This window comes from Notothenia coriiceps, unplaced genomic scaffold (assembly GCF_000735185.1).
Source record: "Notothenia coriiceps isolate Sejong01 unplaced genomic scaffold, NC01 NC01_scaffold00003726, whole genome shotgun sequence".
Classification (NCBI taxonomy): domain Eukaryota; kingdom Metazoa; phylum Chordata; class Actinopteri; order Perciformes; family Nototheniidae; genus Notothenia; species Notothenia coriiceps.
The window spans coordinates 1-20765 of record NW_011336427.1 but is presented as its reverse complement, the minus strand read 5'-3'; the positions used below and the strand labels follow the sequence as shown (position 1 = coordinate 20765).

At 39.9% G+C, this 20765-nt stretch overlaps 3 protein-coding genes and 1 non-coding gene across 4 annotated transcripts; 2 read left to right on the top strand and 2 right to left on the bottom strand.

The window, feature by feature from the left end:
• The first annotated feature begins 224 nt into the window (after positions 1–224).
• On the top strand, positions 225–1312 carry LOC104941698 (maternal B9.15 protein-like). Its single transcript, XM_010766831.1, has 2 exons — positions 225–532; positions 776–1312. Exons 1-2 carry the CDS (start codon positions 299–301, stop codon positions 983–985), a joined length of 444 nt encoding a protein of 147 aa, XP_010765133.1. The 5' UTR covers positions 225–298; the 3' UTR covers positions 986–1312.
• Positions 1313–6219: 4907 nt separating this feature from the next.
• On the top strand, positions 6220–15220 carry LOC104941697 (heterogeneous nuclear ribonucleoprotein A/B-like). Its single transcript, XM_010766830.1, has 9 exons — positions 6220–6326; positions 7617–7950; positions 8661–8829; positions 9451–9609; positions 10561–10692; positions 10811–10919; positions 12227–12379; positions 12932–13026; positions 14432–15220. Exons 2-8 carry the CDS (start codon positions 7643–7645, stop codon positions 13006–13008), a joined length of 1107 nt encoding a protein of 368 aa, XP_010765132.1. The 5' UTR covers positions 6220–6326; positions 7617–7642; the 3' UTR covers positions 13009–13026; positions 14432–15220.
• Positions 15221–16728: 1508 nt separating this feature from the next.
• trnav-aac (transfer RNA valine (anticodon AAC)) lies at positions 16729–16801 on the bottom strand. Its single transcript has one exon. It is a non-coding gene; the product is annotated as a tRNA-Val (tRNA).
• A 1816-nt stretch (positions 16802–18617) lies between these two features.
• On the bottom strand, positions 18618–20466 carry LOC104941696 (protein BTG4-like). Its single transcript, XM_010766829.1, has 2 exons — positions 19981–20466; positions 18618–19057 (listed from the first exon to the last, which is right to left on the bottom strand). Exons 1-2 carry the CDS (start codon positions 20151–20153, stop codon positions 18892–18894), a joined length of 339 nt encoding a protein of 112 aa, XP_010765131.1. The 5' UTR covers positions 20154–20466; the 3' UTR covers positions 18618–18891.
• Positions 20467–20765: the final 299 nt, after the last annotated feature.

Genomic DNA, 20765 nt, shown 5'->3' with positions numbered 1-20765 from the left:
ATTGTCTCATTACCCTACATCTCATTTGCTTTCGACTAATTTATGGTCTCAATATCTAGTTTGACGTGTTCTCCAATACAGCAAGTTACCATTTAAAGTGGACAAAAATGTAGACTTTGCTAAAGGTCAGGGCTACATTTTGATAATGTTGGAGGCAAAGCAATCGATAGACAGCTCCAGCATTTTCGCTTAAATATTGGCACTTCTGGTACCCAAATAACCTAAATTGACAAGGCCAAAAACCAAAACGTTTCCTCTCTGCAGGTACGGTGAACAAGGCACCCCATTCTGCGTGTCCATGGTGGACAGCCGTCGACGTATGGACAAGGAATTTTCCCGCCGAATCCACGATGCCGTTGAGAAGGCGAGCCTGGACATCCATTCGGGAAGCTCTTCGGACGAGGAGGATTGCAGCAAAAACAACAGCATGAGCAGCAGCAACCAATCATCTCTCAGCTCGATCTCAATCCCAACCATCAACCCAGAGCCCAAAAGCATCCCGACCGTCAGCAACCCCAACAGCGTCTACCGGGTAGGATTAAAATCACAAAGGGCCATTTATTATAATTTTATTTTTCTTATTGAAGTGTTTTCTAGCCTTGGCTATCACAAACCTGAAGACATTTACAAAATTGGGCAAACCATTTGAAAGAAAGCATATACTCAAGTGTTGTTGCAATTTTTAGGTATTGTACTATCATATATTTGGTAGCCATTTGATTCACATGTTTTACTGTCTTCTGCTGACCTCTAACCCTCTGCTCCTCTTCCTCAGTTCAGCGAGTTTGCTCCAGCCGCCCCTCAGACCTGGCTGAGGGAGAAGAGGAAGGCCTTTGCTGGGGATGCGTTCCCTCCTCTTCCTCCCCCAGCCGGAGCTCCACCTTCCCAGTTCCCCTACCAGAAAAGCTTCAAGAACCATCGAGCCACGTTCACCTTCGCTGGGCCTCGTGTGGACAAGTACCACTGGGTCAGCAAGTCCCGATAATGTGAGCCTTCGACCTAGAACCAGAATCGGGTTACTGCTCTGCCGACATGATGCCGGGTCAAAGCAACACATATAGATATAGACCTGTATGCAGCAAAAAAAGGACAGTTTATGCATCTTTAAAAAGGTTTATTATCAATGAGTGTTAATGATTTAAATGAATGTTTAAGTGTTTTTACTCTTTTGAAAATATTGAAGTATTTTAAATAATTCCCCTTCTAAATGTGTTTTTAAACTGAAATTAAAGTAAGTGTGAATAAAGTAACATTGAACTGTCAATTGAAAAGAAATAAATGACTAAATCTCAGCTCTGCTGGTTCATCTAAACCCGTTTCCTCTAATTTCATTTTTCTGCTCATCTTTTTTAAAGGGGTCATATTGCAGGTGTATATCAGTATGTAGTGTCTCTACTTTAAAGAGTCCTCTCCTGCTGATGTTCAGGTGTATACCAGCATGTAGTGTCTCTACTTTAAAGAGTCCTCTCCTGCTGATGTTCAGGTGTATATCAGTATGTAGTGTCTCTACTTTAAAGAGTCCTCTCCTGCTGATGTTCAGGTGTATATCAGTATGTAGTGTCTCTACTTTAAAGAGTCCTCTCCTGCTGATGTTCAGGTGTATATCAGTATGTAGTGTCTCCACTTTAATGAGTCCTCTCCTGCTGATGTTCAGGTGTATATCGTTTAATGTCTCCATGCTTTAATGTTCAAAAAGCTCTTTATTCTCATACTGCCTGTGCTGCAGCATCTCCTTTCACCCTCTGTCTGAAACCAGAGCCCAGTCTGCTCTGTTATCTGGCCAGCTCTGTGATTGGTCAACCCCTTAGAGATGTCCCGCCCCTTAGCCTATCACGTGCAATGTGTCGGAGCGCTAGCCAATAGAGCAAAAGTTACATACTCCCTCTGGAGGGAACTTTGGGATTTTAGCCTTTGCAGACGTGTATATGCACAAAGACTTGTATTACACACAACAGGAAAGGGGAACCCCCCCCATCCCCACAAATCAAAATGGGGCCTCTTTAACAGCTTAGTCCGAAAGCTATAGTGTGGTGGTGGTTGTACTACCAGTAGTTAATGATTGGTGTGTAGAAACAATCAGCTAACAACAGCACTGCCTACACAGCAACCCCAATAACATTCACCCTCGAGGCGCAGACGACATGCTGGGTGAGACCTGAAGCTTATGTCAGAGTGAAGAGAAATGTTAAATATAAATACACAACTAAGCAAACAGGATAATTGTCTAGGAATCATTTTGGCAAACAATAATTTTGCTGTCTGGATATTTTGTATTTGAATATCATTGTTATGCTTTACAATGCGTCTTTTGTTTGCCATGATTTGAAAGACAACAGGTCTACTTCAGAGCATTTCTCAAACACAAATACAAATAAAACAATTTAAGTAATCAAACAAACAAACAAACCCTCAAGAGCCCATTTCATTGATTCCCTCCCAGTTTATCTGTTAAATTCAGTTATTTATTACCAAAGAATATTTGTCAGGTAAAAAACGAATTTCTCTAAAGGTAAGCCAATTTCCTAATTCAAATGGGATCCAACAAATGTTTGTCTTTTGACTACAGTTTTTTGTTTCCAAACAAGGTATGATGGTCCAGCAAACTTTGCGTTTATGTACTCTACTGGAATCTCTCTCCGTCTCTGTATCATTTAATTATCAAAACTGATCCAAACAGTGGTATGTAAAGAGAGCAATCCTATAACGGGTCCTACCTGCGGTCGCTGCTGTTGCACCGTTCTGTTTGCAAGTGCCCACTGAAACACAACCGTCTCCACAGCTACATCTTACTGTGTGTGTGTGTGTGTGTGTGTGTGTGTGAGTGAGTGAGAGAGTGAAAGAGTGTGTGTGTGAGTGAGAGTGAGTGTGTGTGTGTGTGTGTGTGTGTGTGTGTGTGTGAGAGAGAGAGTGTGAGTGAGTGGGCGTGTGAGTGAGTGGGTGTGTGTGTGTGTGTGTGTGTGTGTGTGTGTGTGTGTGTGTGTGTGTGTGTGTGTGTGTGTGTGTGTGTGTGTGTGTGTGTGTGCCCATGTCTCAGGTCATGCCTCGACTTGCCCTGGCAGGTATGTTGCTGGGATGAACCCGCCAGTGGGGGCAGTAAACACTGACGCTGTGACAGTTTTGTATGTTTTAACTGCATTTATTAATTGTTGCCCCATATTAAACAGTGAAGGGACTGCATTCAGAAAAGTTTCTGGAAGTTTCTCACACAGTCAGACTGAGGCGAAGGCTGCCACGCAAGGCACCACCTGCTCAAGAAACTAACATTCACACATCTCTCCATTTTGACTGCAAGGGCTGGGAATTGAACCACCAACCTTCCAGTCGCCCAGCTATTACTCTGTCTTTCTCTAAGAATATAGGCTCTGCAGATTGGTTCAACATCATGTGCAATAAAACGTATCTGTGATTACTGTAATTTGACACGTTGCACAAGGCATTGTATTTATTCATTGTATATCTGTATATTGTCACTTCTAATGTTTGGGTTTTTGTTACCTGCCCATTATAAATGTGTATTGTTGCTAACCTACAGCATGTTTACATCTATGCTCATTAATATGCACCTTATCAAAATAATAAAAAATGAAAATAAAAGTTTTCAAAATCATGTGCATCTTTACTTATTGCTTGCTCAATATTATTGCTAAACATACTTTTATTTTACTAAATCCATCTTACTTTAACTGTTTTTCTCTTGCTCACCACTGCTATATTTATGACTCTATTTGTGTTGTTTGCGTAACAGTCTCTTGCGCAAACATTTCCCAGGCTTCATTTGTTTTTTATTGTACCCTAGTTGATCTTTTAAAGCATGTACTCAGTAATGAAAAGAAGGTGATCCCTCCTATCCATTGTATCCGCTTTAGAGCAGGAGTGTCAAACTCCTTTTAGTCACACACGCATTGCACTGTAGGCCTACATGCTGTACAGAGAAACATGATCTCAAGTGGGGCGGAGCAGGAAAACCATTACATAATACCCTATAAATAAAACCCTGAAATGTTTCTCTTTCTTAAAGTGTAAACAAGGTTCAAGATGTTTATTGTCCCTCCGGTTGAAAGTAAAATTGTGTGAACTGCTTTTGCCAGGGTACTCCATGAAGACAAACAGTCAGTATGCAAAATGAACTTAATAATAAAATAAAAGGTGCAGTAAAAGTATCTACTAAAGAAAAACAATTAAAATATTGCATTCAAGAGGACTCCAAAAGGATTGCTGTTTTTATTTATTTTCTCTGTCTCAGTTGTTTTTTCAACTTTGTGTAGTTTTTGCCATGACAAGTCTGAAAGAGGCTATGATTTTTATATTCCTTAAACACTGAAAGGCACATTGGCTTCTTTCAAAGTGAGAAGAAATGGAAACGGATCAATTTCTCATGAACAACACAAAAAGTCTTCTCTATGCTTGCCAGTGTTATGTCAACTAGTCTGTATGTCAAGCACATGGTATTTATAATCCAGCATCAGGCCTGTTACTCTCATTGGGACTGCACAAACCCCAGTGGACACAGAAAAGGTAGAGTAATAACTGCTCTGCAATTTTCACACTTTGCAAAGTCGCCCAGTTGACCCTCAGAAAGGCCGGTTCTGATGCTAGCCCGCCTGCTTTAGAGCCACCAAGTAGTTGACCAGAAGTACCTCTCCTCTCCGTCTCTCTCCCCCCCGACCTCTCCACTCTGCCTCCCACCACCCCCCTGCCCCAAATGGACCTGGACTTAAACCCCCCCGCGCACACACATACACAACCTTCCCTCATCCAGCACCAGTCACTTTTCTACCGATCTCCGCTGCTACTGTACTGAAACTGTTCTTTGTACATAATTTCTCTTTTGCGCTAAAGAATACTGCATTAATGTAATTTGCTAATTTCATGTTCTGTGGATTGTGTTCTTTTTAAATATATATTAACTAGTACTTATTACTTTTTATACCCCGTTTATCCAGGCCCTTTTTGTATCTTGTTTTATGTCACACTGTGGGACTGCGAGAAACGGTATTTCAAGATTTCTGTATGTATAACACATGTAGAACTGTTGACAATAAAGCTGACATTGACTAATGCATTGCAGACTGTAAAATGTGTAAAGGGGGCAACCCCAGTTAGATTGTTAGACACATGGGATGGACAACCCCCAACCCAACCCCCTTTCTGAATTTGGACATTTGCCTTGAATTTGCATACATATTTGGCCTGTTGATAATGATTGAACCCCCGATGCTTTGTGTTACTGTTGTCGTTCTTGCAATTCGTGTTGGTTTTAGTGAAGTAAAAAAAAAAACAGTTTTACACATTGTGGACTTTGATGTATGTTATGATTCAACAACACTTAAGGAGGTTCTGCAGGGACACAATGTACCAGATGAACACATTATTTATCCTGTTAACACGTTTTCTTCTATTTCAATTCATTGATTTGAATAGAAACACAATTTGTTTATTGCACAAACATAACTGCTGACATAATCATAATTTAAGAGAATGACCTTTAATTTGTTTTATTATTAGCTCATTTAAATTACCTTTTGTAACTTCAAAATTGTTTTTTAGTTGATATAAAATACCTTAAGACCTTTCAAATGTTTTTATCACGTGGTTTGAATGACCTGTTATGCATTTAAGATGTGTTTGTATGTGTTAATCTTTTAAAGAGCTCTCCTTCTGTGCAACGCTGTGCACATTATCGTTACCTTTGTTCTTACTAACTATAATTCTTCCTGTTTTTAAATCGCTTTGAGCTACATATTTAGGATGGGATACGCTATACTATTATTATTAGTATCATTATAAAACAGTGGGATCAATGTTCTTACACTTAGCTGTGACAGAATATTGTTATATGTTGTGTCTGTGTAGTTTCTCTTTCATAACCATTACGTCTTCATGGGATTTCGATTTTTTTTTTTAATCTGTGATCTTTTGTTACCTATATTGCAACAGAAATTGCGCAGACAGCCAGAAACTCAAAATTAATACAAACAACACTTTCACTTTTGACGCTTTTTCTCTCATCCAGCAAGCAAACAACAAGCTGTGCAAAATATGAAGCATTAAAACGCCGCATACAAAATGTCATTAAATATCAAACAACAGCTCGACGGACATTTGGCTCCCTTTTTGTCATCAGTACGTAAGCCAATCAGCCAATAGGAGACCGCCTTCAAACGCCTAGAAGACTAACCGTCCAATCACAAGCGTTCTCATTGCGACGTCCCCCAACGCCTGCTCACATCCGGTCGTATATATGTTGCCACGAGTTAGCGGCGAATTTGGAGAGTGTCCATTTTGAGCAGCGAGTCGGCGTCTCCGGTATTTCTTTCCCCTTTAAAGTAAGCACGCTTTTTCTTTGTTTATATTTGTACAATTATATCAAGTCGAGTTGGTTTTATATATATCGTGTGAGTTCATATAACCGTGTTGTTTTTTTCCCGCGCTGTGTTTATATGTTATAACATGTGTGGGGGGGTTTCTTAGCAGCTAGCTTTGTGTGTTAGCTGCAGCGTTGCTAAATAACGCGGTTTTTGGGTCGATTGAATGAGTTGTTCACCAGCTGCCGTGCACAGTTGCAAATGTATGTGTGCGTTATTCTAGGTTTTGTTATTTAGTGCATGTTTGAGGTCTTTTTTACTGGTTGTTTGTTTCAGGGTTAGCATGCAACTACTAGCCGGGGCCTGCACGCTCTCTACCCCGGAGCGGCAACCAAGCAAAGCGCGGTCCGCTTGAACACTGGATTAATGCTGCTTATTGTTAGCCTAGAAAGTATTTACTATGAATTTACAAACAAACCCCAGCACGTGTTTCACACATCTGTTAGAATCTCGACGTTAAAGTTGAAGTATAGCTAGTAAATATAAATACATTGTGGCAATAATCAATTAAATAAGATTGCAGATGAATGGAAAGGTAGCTAAGCTAATGTGGTGTTCTGTTAGCCTCCTGTGTCGACTACTTTGTTTTTAAATGTATTTTAAAACTTGAGCAAGGTAACAAAGAGGAAGAGGGATCACCAAATGGGACATGATGTATTTTACAAAATAAAAGCTCATGTGGGCTAAACACGATGTACGAAATGAGAGGAAAGGGTATAAATAAGAACACACAATGGCATCTTGTTCGGGGTCCAGCACAAAAAATAATTAGTTACACTGGATTACAACATCAACTACCACACGCTTGATATACACTGTTTAATAAAGCACTACTTATTAGCCGTGCTGGGATGACATGTAACATATTTGGGAACCCTGAAGACCCATTTTGATCTAAATCAAGCCACACATATATACAAAGGAAAGCTAAATTAGTTTAATTGAAGCACCTCTTGCTCTAACAAAACGTTTTATGCAAGATTTAACTAGAAGAAGATATATCTTTTATTGACTAGTAGGAATATATGGATCAAGACCTGAAGTTCTCCTGAAATAATACACATGTAGCCCCATTGATGGTACACATATAGAACAAAATATAATTAATTCATTACAGGTTTGACAAAAGTCCACATCTTTACTGAAATTGTTTCTTTTGATGCCATTTCTGACCTGTGTTGATGCTACCCCTGATGATATGTGTATACACTTTTGCATTGAGTTAATCAACTGTTTCTTGTCCCTTCTCAGACTTTCGAATAACCCACCGTCGCAGAATGGCAGACGCTGAGCATCTCCTCATGGAAACATCGGACCAGAACGGCAATGAGGGCGAGGAGGACCAGAATGGAGCCGAGCAGGAGCTGATGGGAGGAGACGAGGAGCTCCTGGAGAGCCACGACGGCCAGGAAGAGGAGCAGGCAGAGACAGAGGCCCAGGAGCCAATAGATGCCATAGATGGCGTAGAAGCAGTAGAGGGTATAGAAGCGGTAGAGGGCGTAGAAGGTGTAGAAGGAGTAGAGGGCCAAGACAATGGCGCAGACGGAGGCAAAATTGATGCCAGCAAAGGAGAGGAGGATGCTGGGTAAGTGTAATGTCTCCCTGATACACCTTTGGGGTGTTCGGTGAAAGTGTAACATCATGAACGGGAAAAAATGTTTCTAATGCAATATTGCGTTAAACAGCATAGAGACAATTACAACTAAGTCTTCTCTGCAGTCGCTGCACACACACTTTCATCATGAGTAGCTTCCTACAACCAGGTTTAAAAGGTAATGGTAGAAATAATGACATTTAAAATGTGTCTGAACATCAAGTTCACTGTCAAAGAGCTGCAGTGCCCGTCTTTGAAAAATGCACTCCCTGAATGTTGCAGTTCAGCAGAGCATTGTATAACTAAAGTAAAAATGCATTGAATTCTATTGAAGACTCTCAGCGGTCATTTTACAACAGAGCTGCAGAAGAAAGGGCTGTGGTAGCTCGATACGTTATGCTATACCCCGTAAACATGACACAATGTTAATTGGCACTCATTTTGGTACACTTCTATTGCTCTTTTGCATCTAGCTAATATATTTGTAATTTAGCACGAGCACAATATGCAAGTGAAAGCAGTGCTTCATATTTTTAACTGTGCTAAGGGACTGCTTAATATGCAGCCATAACCATGTAAGCAATACTTTCCAGTTCATCTAGTTTCTTAGCCTCCTAGTCAACAAAGACTTGGAGAAATGTATAAATGTTTTTTATGTTAGATTAGGAATTTAACAGCAACGTTTCCCTTTGTGTTTGCAGTAAAATGTTCGTGGGTGGCCTCAGTTGGGACACGAGTAAAAAGGACCTGAAGGATTACTTCACAAAGTTCGGCGAGGTGTCGGACTGCACCATCAAGATGGACTCCAACACCGGCCGGTCCCGAGGCTTCGGCTTCGTTCTCTTCAAAGAAGCCGCCAGCGTGGAAAAGGTGCGTCACAGATGTTAACGGGAATTATTCATTTAGCATTTCTGGCTTCTTCTCAGGTGTTCACATCGATCTTTCTATGACTTTTAAAGTGTTTAGGAAATGGTAACATAAGAATTCCCAAAGATATCCATCCCAGTTTTGAGCGTGTAGAGCCTGAAGTCGACTAATGTGGGGAAAAAAGGGATTTATAGGATTAGGGTTTTTGATTGGATAGAATATCTTGTTTTTAAAAGTCTAGCCAACAGCAAATATGGACTTGTTGAATATAGATACAGATTTTGAGATATTGAATATATAAATATTCAATTGGTAAATACAAATGAGGGTATTCTCATTTTTATAAGCAACTGTGAATAAATGGAGCATCTCAAACTAAATATTGTGCCAAAGATATATTCACTTAAACACGATGCCATCGCAGGAACAAGTTGGTAACTTGTCGTGTTAGCTCAAGCTGTGACTTGCATCAACATTGTATGAAATGAAAGGACACGACAACATGAATTGAGTTGTGTGTGCTGCACCTTTCCTAATTCCCTGAGAAGTCAAATGACAAAAGAGGATATTTTTGGCTCTTAGCTGTGTGTTAGCCCTTAATGCTAACTGTAACTGTGTGTTCAGGTCCTGGAGCAGAAGGAACACAGACTGGACGGCCGTCCAATCGACCCCAAGAAGGCGATGGCCATGAAGAAGGAGCCCGCCAAGAAGATCTTTGTCGGGGGTTTGAACCCCGAGGCAACAGAGGATGCTATCAGGGAATATTTCGGAACCTTCGGAGAGGTCAGTGATACTGGATAAGGCCAAATAAAACCCCGGGTTAGTGCCACCGGGTGTCATGTTAAGAACCACTGGCAGACAGGAGAGCTGCAACTACTTTAAGAACTGAATGTGTTTGTTCTGAAAGGAGAAATGTTAGAATAATATTTGGTCGCTTGCAGTAGCTGCAGGTTTCAAAGGGCACCAACATGAGCTCCTTCCTGTGGTCTGTTGATTTCTCCCAGAGAAACAAAGAGGCTAATCATTTCAGTTGGAAGGAATAAAATCCCTTAATCTTATCCCCAAAACATTGGGGGTTGTTTAATGCTTTGTATATTTTTCATTTAACATTATTTCAATCGTATGCTTTTCTTTATCGGCTGACAACAAGAAAACATATTATGGCAGGTACTTGCATTAACGTGTCTGCTGCCACCTGAGAGGCACTCAGCTGTAAACCCTGCTACTCGGGCATATCATTAATACAGTACAGTCTTTTGTAATTTACCATAACCCGCCTCGCCTCGTATGTTGAGAAATTATCACAGGATTATCTTTAAATAGGAAAAAGTCAAACTCTTATGGTTTTTGTTTTTAAGTTAGGGGGCAGTTTCTTTATCGGTTTGACTCATGTTGTCCCTATTTTTTGTCCCTAACCCCCTTTGCTCACTGTTGAGGGCATCAATGATCTTAATATTGCATTATGATATTACCCAGATAAGAAATGCACACTAAAAGAAAAAAGTTAAATCTCCTTTTGATTGCATAACATATTCCTAGAAGTCGAAGCCATTAAAATTCAAATGAATAAACAAAAAAAACTGGCAAATAATTTAAGATATCTTTGCAGTTACTTGACAAACCAGAATTTTGAATTCTTTAGTTAAATTATTTGCGGCGGCATATTTCAGTTTTTATAGATATACTTTGTTTTTATACCGTTTCTTGAACAAAATCCTTCCCTTCTCCCTCTAGATTGAAACCATTGAGCTTCCCATCGACCCCAAATCGAAGAAAAGGAGGGGCTTCATCTTCATCACGTACAAAGAGGAAATCAGTGTCAAGAAGTGTCTGGAGAAGAAATACCACACCATCCAGGGCGGCAGGGTAAGTCATATATTTCTGCATACAGTGATGATATTTGCTGAATCAGATTTTGCAGAAACTGTTTTTTTGTCTCTAGTCGGGATTAACGGTGTGTGTGCGTTTTTTGTTTTATCTCCAGTGTGAGCTGAAAATTGCCCAGCCAAAGGAGGTGTACCAGCAGCAGCAGTATGGGGGGGGTCGTGGTGGAGGTTATGGAGGCGGTCAGGGAAGAGGCAGGGGCCGTGGAGGTGAGAATTTTAAAGAAATTGAATCCAAGCTTGGGACACCACTTAGGTCACACCAAGCCCCCAGGAAGTGCTCCGGACTCTGTGCCCAATATTCATAGTGGCCAAACGGCGGTACTGCAACTTCCGTATCAGTCCGTGACATCACCCGGCCCAAAACAACTTTTCCCATTGACTAACATGGGGAAACACGTCTGTAAATCGGTGGATACATTTTTTTTTAAAACTAAACAAACGTCCCAGTATGAACTATTTTATAGCCCTTATTAAAATCATTCGGTCCTTAAAGTTGTAAAATGCACTAAAAGCCGAATCTAGATTTATTTTCTGTCTCCATTCATTCTACTGAGGCCGAGAGTGGGGGGGCGGGGCTTAAGGGGCGCATGCTCTGCGACTGCACATACCAAGCCCCCAGGAAGTGCACCGGACTCTGAGGAAAATATTAGTTGTGGCCAAACGGTGGTACTACACTTCTGTATCAGTCACTGGGGCCGGAAAGACTTCTGTAAATAGTTGGATACTTTTTTTAAACTAAACTACCCAGTATGAACATTTGTATAGCCCTTCGGTCCTCAAGTTGTAAAATGCGCTAATAACGTTATTCTGAGTTATTTTCCTCGGCATTATGAACACGGATCTAACCCACGGGACCGCGCCACCCGGCACGTTCATGTGACGTGTTCAGTACTACATGAGTTTTACCTTTACTCATGGATGCACAATAAGAACGGATTATATGAATACTTTTGTGACGTTTCGCTCGCTCAAAAGTTGGGCCATTTTGCCTTCATGCGCCAATGAGCAGCTCTCATGAGTGAGCGAGGCCCCGCCTCCCACGCTGTATCGAGTTCTTATTAAACATCCATGGGTCAAACCCTTTTAACTCATATTTCCTCTTTATATACATTTTCCAAGTTTGATATAACTTAATAACAAGATTTAATTTGTATAAAATACCTACATTTGAAAAACTTACACACTATTAAATCCCTGCTTATTTCTGCACCAAACACTTTTTTAACTTGTCTTGTGTTTTCTGAAATTCTATACAAAAGTTTGTCCCTTTTTAAATTCTTTGCCCATATTATGCATGGCTCTGTTAAGGCCCACTCTGCGCCATGGGGAAACATTGTGAACAAAATGTAGTCTTTTTTTATGTGATGGATAACTTCTGGTACATCTGCAGACACATTAAAGTCTCCTTAAACATTTAAAGTGTTTTTTCATGTCATTTGTCGTGTTTGGGGTTCGGTACGCCATTTTCTGTCTAGAACTTTGTTGTGACCCTTTTTTTGTTTTTGTTTTTGTTGACTCTGTGTCAGGTCAGGGCCAGAACTGGAACCAGGGCTATGGCAACTACTGGAACCAGGGATACGGTAACCAGGGCTACGGCGGTTATGGCGGCGGCTATGGCAACTACGACTATTCTTCCGGTTATGCATATGGCCCCGGATATGACTACAGTAAGTTTTTTTTGTTTTATTTTTTAAGATGGCTGCTGCAGTGTATAGATTGGACAAAGGTGGATTATTACGTTTAAAACTAGTTGTTTAACCAGCAACTGGCCGTTAAATAAGATCAGTAAAAACTATATAGCCCATAACACTGGGTTTAAAAAGTTTCTTTATCCATTTAACAAAAAGCAATGACAGTCTTTGTAAAAGAGACTTGTCTTAAGGAATTTAAATGTGTAATAATTGCACTGTTTCTCCCTTTTTCATGGTCCTGGTGTCTCTAATCACTTAATTAATTCATCAAAATGTAATAAATACAGTCTGTTATGTCAATAAGGTGTTAATTGTTCACGGGGGTGAAGTGCTCGTCCAGAAGTATGTACAGTTAAAGCTATAAAAAGCATATGATCGGTTGCAGCATGCTTCGACTTCATGCGATAAAATATACATCTATTCGTACACACCTTGCTTTCTGCTGAGGTTGCCATTGTGAGTAATTCATCAGCTGAGCCGGTTGACGTTTCGTTACTGAATTTGTCTTCTGCTTCTTTCCCATTAAAGCAGCCGACCAGGGCAACGGCAGCTACGGAAAGACTCCCAGACGGGGGGCACACCAGGCCGGCTACAAGCCATACTGATGATCACAGTGGTGCAACGTAAGAGCTACAGCTCACTCCTTTTTACTTACGTGTCCACAGGCACCACCAAACACTTAACTGCATCTTATAGCTTCTTCAAGTTCAACATGGAAATAAATGAAAGATGCGCTACATCATTCTGACCCGTTCGCCCTTATTTCTCTCCAGGAAGCTTCGTTTAAAACATTGACAGACACAATTTAAACATATTTTTTTTGTATGTTAAGTTAGTCTCTATTTGATCGGGACAGTGCATATTCTAAAAAATAAGGTTGTCATCTTGAAGAGAACTTGTCTTAGTGTTTAAGGTAATGATGTGTCTGATAGTTCCTAAAAAAGACTGACTTTTGTAAAAAAAAAAAGCCAGTTTTAGCCAGAATGCTATGTCTTGTTACAATATCCATTATTTTAATTTATGGCAACACAAAAAAAAACATAGGAGCGGTGGAGTGATGAGGAGGTGCCGTTGTTCTGGCGATTTACTCGAGGGCCAGTCCCCAACTCGGCTCTTTAGTTCCATGGGGGTACTAAGTGCTGGGAAGTGATGGCGCATTTCCACTACAGGGCCTCGCTCGGTATGGCTAGGCCTCGTTAGGCCAGGCTCACTTTATGCTGCGTTTCCATTACAGTTTAGTAGCTGGGGCAGTAACTATAGTAACACAGAGTAGGCGGAGCCGTGACGTCATCTTCAATGAGAACCACAGAAAACCAACATCAGCCGTTAGCTGTTAGCACTCAGAGCTCACAGCTCCTCATATCTGTTCAGAAACTAGACAAAAGTGAAACAAGTACAAACCACAGACTGTCTGTGTCATGGAGAATACAGTCGCTGCTTTATCTATGTCTGTAGGCCGTTGTTGTGAGTGTGGACGGTCGGAGCATATACTGGGTTAGCTTAGCTGATCTCCATTCAGAAAACACGCATTTTAAAAGGTGTTTCTCCTGCCGTCTGTCTGCAGACTGGTCAAAGCATTAATTCATGGTTTTTACTAACCGGGTATGTTGTTACTTCGGCATCATTTAGAAACGTGTATTACAATTAAATCACGGTCAAATATGTTCATCTTGTTGTAGCCCCCTTGCCAGCGATTCTCTCTCTAGTTTAGAATACTCAGCCCGGTTGTTGGCCCGCTAAGAACCTCGATTTTATGGGGCCAGAAAAAATGTGAAAAAGTACCCGCTAGCCGGAACTACGCCAAGTGGAAACGCAACCGCTTAAACCGCGCTGTAGTGGAAATGCACCATACAAAGTACTTGGTGTGAAAGCAGCTATTGAAGTACATTTATTTCAAGAAAGAACATTTTTAAAATGACAAATTCACGATCTTGAATCATTTTCTGAGTCAAATTGAAGTTTAGTGCAATGTTTTGAGATCTGAAGTGTCTGATATTAAATGTATTGTGTGTGTCCCCCCCCCCTCAGGACTCCAGTGAGACCGACGGCTGGATGGACACACTGGGCATGACTCGACCTCTTTTATGACAGAAGACCATTTGTACAGAAAAACAACTGAAATGTAACTTTTTTTTGTTTCTTTTTTTTTTTAATCTTTTCATTTTTAGGTTTTACTTTTCCCTTTGGTGTTTCGTTTTTTTTTTGTTTCTTCTTCCCCCTTCCACATTTCCATCAATGGAAGTGTAATTTTTACTGTACTTTTTGGTACCTGTTTTGATTCTAATGTATTGTAAGGCTTGTATTTTACATGTATGCTGGCTTTACAGGTTGAAAGATCTCGGCGCTGTAAAGGAGCTTTTTTGACAAATAAAACCGTTTTCAGTAATTTTTTTTAATTTTTTTTGGTTCTTATGCTTCCAGGTTTTGGGGTGGAAGAGTAAGACGCTGAACGGGTTTGGGATTCAAATTCAATTACCATCATTGATTTCTGTCTTTTTCCCCTTTATGTGGAACCATTTTAACTCTAGCTATAATTTGACTTTTCTTCCTCGGAAAAATTCACCATGAAATACAGATGTTGAGTGGAGGGGGGGGGGGGGGGGTGAATTAAATCTACATACCCTTTTACATAACAAGCCACTTGTTTAAGTTTCTATGCTGGTTTAGTTTGTTTGTCAAGTGTCACTGGTTTTTAGAAATAACCGCTTTGAAGTTAAATGTCTGCTTAGTTTTTTTTGTTTTTTTCTGGAGGCCATTGGAGTCTCCTCAGCTAGTGTCTCTGGCAATTTATTAGTAATAAACATCCTCGTTTGTAAAGTTTTGTGGTTTTCTAATGATTAATGTTACCGATAATGATATTTGTTCCTGAAGAATGCAAACGATGGCTTTTTCATTTTGGAATAGTTATTTATTCTGGTCCACAAACTGACTTTGATAAGACTATGGTCCCCGTCCACACATTTAAAACTCCTGAGGGGGAAAGGGTTTCAGTAAAACATGTGGTTTTAATTGGATAAAACTACAGGTTTGGTTTCAAGGTATACGTTTGGTTCTTGCTGAACCCAAGTTGTATAATGTGGTGAATATATTTCATTTAAGCTAATGGTTTAAATATGGGGAATTATTTAAACATTGCATAGAAAACGTTAATCTTAAAGGATAAACCAATTGCAACTCAAAACATCTCAGATCCAGATATGGAATAACTGCGTGTGAAATGAGAGTAGACTTCATTCATTGCATTAAAAAGGCTTCCATTCAATTAGATTTGGGATTATTTGAGTCAAAGCCGCATACAGATGAGGCATTGCACATGAATAAAGTAACACAACAGTAAATCTAAATTGATGGTTTTGTATCTAGAGTATATTGAGTACAGTATTGAAATGAAGGTACATTATTATAGGCTAGCAGAAATTCAAATGTAAATGTAAAACAATTTAAATGTAAGTACATTTTTTTTAATTAAATCCAGATCATAAAGGGACAACCTGAAATGCAATGTATACAAATGAGTGTGGTGGTCTCATTGAAAAGGATCAAACTGAGTGGGATCCTGTGAAGCAAAGAGTAACTAAAGACGCCATGGAGATGTGAGATATCTGCAAAAGGTGAGTTGTTGCTGCTGGAAGGAATGGTTTCCAACTTGCATTAAGCTCTGAAACCCATTTTAAGTGAATATATCTAAAGGAGGTGCTTGAGTAAGGTATTGGTGACCTTTTCTTTATTAAACAATAGTTCAGAGAATATTGTTCTCACGTAAGGGGTCAGAAATGGCCAATTAAGTCCCTCTGGACCATACATATCTACATAATCCTTCTATTCGGTTTGAACATTAAGATATTATGAAATACTGTACAAGAATCTTCAATAGAATAAAGGTAACAATAGTGTATATGTGTAAGCTTAACATAATATTATTGCATCTTTAAAGTGAAAATGTATATATTTATCTCAATTGTTTTCTCTAAATATACTCGTCACAATAAACTATAATGTTTAACTTCTACACAGTTTTCAATAGGAAGGAGGAGCATCTTATTTGAGATGAGCAACTAACATGTGCTCAAATTGTTTAAAATCAAGGCTGGAAGAAATACCAGAAAACGAAGAAACCTATCTTTCAAACCAGTTGTGGAGCCAAAAAGCTTGACCATGACCACGCAAAAGAGGTTTAATCTTAGTGGTGTCGCTGTTTACACTGCGATATTGACTAGATTAGCAGCGAGGGTGTTTGAAGAGACCATTATAGAAGAAGAGATTATCAGAATACAATGCTCGGTCCTTTCACTCATAAAAATGTAAAGCGTTCTCAAAGAAAAACATGTTTCCGCCCGGTCTCGAACCGGGGACCTTTCGCGTGTTAGGCGAACGTGATAACCACTACACTACGGAAACAGATGAATATGACGCGTTCAAGGACCATAATAAAACAAACCTTTGATGAACACATGCATATAGGCATGTGAAGTAGATTAGATTTTTGAGTGTTGTATTTGACACGAAAAAAGGAGCAATTGCGTTTAAATGATATTTATAGGATTATTATCAACTGTTTAATAAATAAAATACAGAAACGGAATTTTATCTGATGACATTTAGGGTATCCCCTTACCCACAAATGCTCATCAATCACTTTGGGTCACATTACAGAGGAAAGAGCGCCCCCTAAATACAGCTTGTGGCGAGAAATATATTATATCCATAGTGATAAGAACTACCATAGAGAATGAATGGTAAAAGTTAAGGGACTTAAGTCTTAATATTGCCATGCAAGATCCGTAGATTTCAGTTAGACTGGCTCAGGGCTTTGCCAATCTGCTTTCATCGAAAGATTTGGATCACAGGACTCGATTTTAGAGCCCAAGTTATAATTAAGCAATAGCTCACGACAGGCCGTGGTCTATGCTCATTATATCACAGCTAAGGGACGTGGTCCGACGCGAAGCGGAGGGTCGACAACCCCCTTAGCTGTGATATAATGAGCATATATCACGGCCTGAAGTGAGCTATTGCTTTTATAAAACGGTTACCAAGTGTGGCAATATGAAAGAAAAATACACACTCTAATTTAAATAGTTTTTATTTGTAAATAATGATGTTCAAAATAAAATAGTCCCTCCGTTGCCTTCTGCACAAAACATAGTGCGAGGTGGTTGCTATGCAACAACACTAACAGCTAGTATAGACAGAGCGTTGATCCATTATTTGGCTCTTTATTTACATTAATGTGTGTTGCCGTTTATTGTGCAACCACTGAAAAACTGTCCAGCATCAGTAGCATGGCTTACGTGGTCACTTGTATAGGTTGAGGTTGTTCTAGGCCAGGGGTGCAACCTTTTTGACCAAAAGAGCCATTTTGCTCCTTTTTCCAAAAAAATGTTTTTGTCTGGAGCCGCAAAACATATTTCATAGCTTGATAGCTAATAAAGTTGTATTTATTGTTATATCAGACAAAAACTACATTTTATAAGGAGAATTAAAAATAATACACAGGCCTACTTTAAAATAAATTAAACACAGCACTTGGGGAGTTCTCTGCACATTTGAAGGAAAAAAAATATTATTAAAATGGGCCCACTTTGAAATAAATAAAACATATAGCTGCACCCTAAAAAGAGTTAACGGTAGGGTAGGTAAGAATGGAGAAACCAGCTCGAGTGCGCTAGAATTTGAAAATACACAACCGGAAAAAATATGTCTCTTCCTTCAGATTTTTTTACAGAGTCACTCCTCCAACACACACGAACGCGCATCATCAATAAGGCCACGAGATAAGTTTGTGCACAGATGCAAGGCTGACAGGCAGGTTANGTGAGACTTGAGAGCTCTGTGGGAGTAATCAAAACTCGATTTGCCGCAATTAAACTTGGGCAGTGAGACAGCGGCAAGCAGCGCTTCCTTGGAGTTAATTATTGCGGCAAATCGAGTTTTGATTACTCCCACAGAGCTCTCAAGTCTCACGCAATTGGCGTGAGACACACGCATTTCACTCCATTCACACGCTCATACGCCACACCTTGTATTTCTCACGCAGAGATTTTCTCACCCAGAGATTCCTTTCCAGGGTACCGCCCACCAAGTTGCGCCGCAATTTTGTAAACAAACTAGGCTTGTTTCAGACGCGTGCACTCCACTAGCACCCCCCCCACCCTCCCCGTTGACATTCGCGATACAGAGGGTTGTATGGGAACTTTGAGGGGAGCCAGAAGTTGGAGTACCAAACACCGCTGCCAAAATCTCACGCTGAACTCTGTTCAAAACTCGAGAGCCCTGTAGTTATAAGACTAGCAGCAGTGTAAAACAGTAAGTAATAATTACCCAGCTAATGAGAATTGGCAGTGAAAAGCTGCAGTTTTTGGTGCAAACTAATAATTTTAAACTGATTCTGTATCAAGCTTTTCCAATGGACTCCACTTAGTCACTGAAGAGCTACAGTTTTTGGTGCACACTAAATCATTTAAAACTTATATATTAAGCCTTTCCAATCATCTACCAAGTGATTTTAGCATGCCTGACCTGCAGGACACCTCTCCAGGGTCGACCCACACAGTCATCTCCTGAGGGAGGCCCAGGTCCTGGTGCCGGACAGCGCTGCGTTCACAGGCCAGTTGCAGCACGGGGTCATGCATCCGCACATTCATACGGAGACACCTGAAAACATAGCATAGAACACAACCCTGCTGCAGCAATGTGAAGTGTGCAATATATACCTGGCTGATGAATCCTCGGAACTGTTACAGAATGTGTTTTTTGTAAACTTTTTATTATAATTTTTTGTATCGTTAGTATTTATTTATGAATGCGTCTTAGTTAACATTAAGCTGGCTCCTTTCTGCTGTAACAATGGAAACGTCCCCTCTGTGCGACTGATGAAGGTATTCTGATTCTGAAGTTGGGGGTATTAAGTGAAAGGAGTTAAATACGTGGAATAAATAGATGGAAAAATATTCATGTAAATAACTAAACCGGACAGAAATAAAGAATGCAATACATTTATTTCTACATTGTTGACCTACTTTATGCATTTGTGTGTCAATGAGGAAGAATTCCTACAGAAATAAAAACATGCAAGTGTACAAACAGGTAAAGCTTAATGTATGGCATTTATTTCCTATTGAATTCAAGTTTCTTTGCTTGCATTCATCTTTAAAACATTGCAGCATTTGCATTTTTCCCCAGTTTAATCCAAACAGCCATTTACATATTTATTAATACATCTTTTTTGCTCTCCATACTATTGTCTTCTGTTGACAATGAATAATGTTTAGCTCTAGTTCCAACGGGTTAGCTGCCATCATTTAAAAAGAACAAGTTACATTTTATACATATATGCAAGAGTATAGTTTAACAGTAGCAAAATTAGCAAAACAAGTCATGAAGTCAGCAAAATGACTTGGTAATGTCTCATCTAAAGTGGTGTTAGCGACCCTATGCTACTGATTGAGCAGGATGTTAATGATCAGAATTGAGCAGGGGTTTGTTGGCTGTTTTAATTTATCAAGACAATTAAATTAAGTCTGATCAAGTATGTAGATTCTTAAGTTTGTTTAATAGTCCTTTCTTAAAGCATTTACCTGTAGGCCTGTCCCTTCGTAGGTGCGTTGGGGTGCCAGTGGTTCTTGTAGTTTTCAAACAGAGCTGAGGTGAGGGCCGCAGCAAAGCCCTCCCTGCCTTCATTATCCACACCACCATACCTCTTCACCAGCCGAGCAACAAAGAAAACTGCAGCAGCAATCTCCTCCTTCATGGCTACACCTTCTGACCTCTTAGCTTAGCAAAAACCTGACACAGTAGACTCAAAACTGTACTGTTAAAAAAAACCTCTACAGAGAATAAAACATGTGTAGGGTGATCCTACTGTTATAGAAAAACATAAAACTAACAAGACGACAAACTGGAAGCCGGACAAGTTAAGCAAACATATTTGCTGCTGGAGCGAGAGAACTCAGCTTCTGATGCTTTTACGCCAATAAAATAATATAATATATATCCACATATATCTTAATCTCTGTGTGAAGCAGCAGCTGGTTCAGTAGTGGTGGCCTCACACACATCAAACACTAAAAAGAGTCACTCCCTCCTTGGTTTCCCATGAGGTTAAATAAAACAGTTCAGCTGTGTGACGAGCTCACACACCTGAAGCTGGTTGACTTAATTTGTGTGTGTGGGTGTGTGTGTGTGTGTGTGTGTGTGTGTGTGTGTGTGTGTGTGTGAGTGAGTGAATGAGTGTGATAGTGAGTTGAGTGATCGATACATTACATTATAGGCTACAAGTTACAAACAGTTAAAACATTGTTTGAATGAGAATATTATTGGACCACTTTTTGTACAGAATTACACAGGCCTATGTTTATTTGTA

Excerpts from the sequence above, each read along its gene's own strand:
- LOC104941698 (XM_010766831.1), top strand. The coding sequence starts at position 299 with ATGGTGGACAGCCGTCGACGTATGGACAAGGAATTTTCCCGCCGAATC. Across the intron at positions 533-775 it reads ACCCCAACAGCGTCTACCGG|TTCAGCGAGTTTGCTCCAGC; the intron begins GTAGGATTAAAA and ends CCTCTTCCTCAG.
- LOC104941697 (XM_010766830.1), top strand. The coding sequence starts at position 7,643 with ATGGCAGACGCTGAGCATCTCCTCATGGAAACATCGGACCAGAACGGC. Across the intron at positions 8,830-9,450 it reads AAGCCGCCAGCGTGGAAAAG|GTCCTGGAGCAGAAGGAACA; the intron begins GTGCGTCACAGA and ends CTGTGTGTTCAG. Across the intron at positions 10,920-12,226 it reads AAGAGGCAGGGGCCGTGGAG|ACTCTGTGTCAGGTCAGGGC; the intron begins GTGAGAATTTTA and ends TTGTTTTTGTTG.
- LOC104941696 (XM_010766829.1), bottom strand. The coding sequence starts at position 20,153 with ATGAAGGAGGAGATTGCTGCTGCAGTTTTCTTTGTTGCTCGGCTGGTG. Across the intron at positions 19,058-19,980 it reads ACGAAGGGACAGGCCTACAG|GTGTCTCCGTATGAATGTGC; the intron begins GTAAATGCTTTA and ends CTATGTTTTCAG.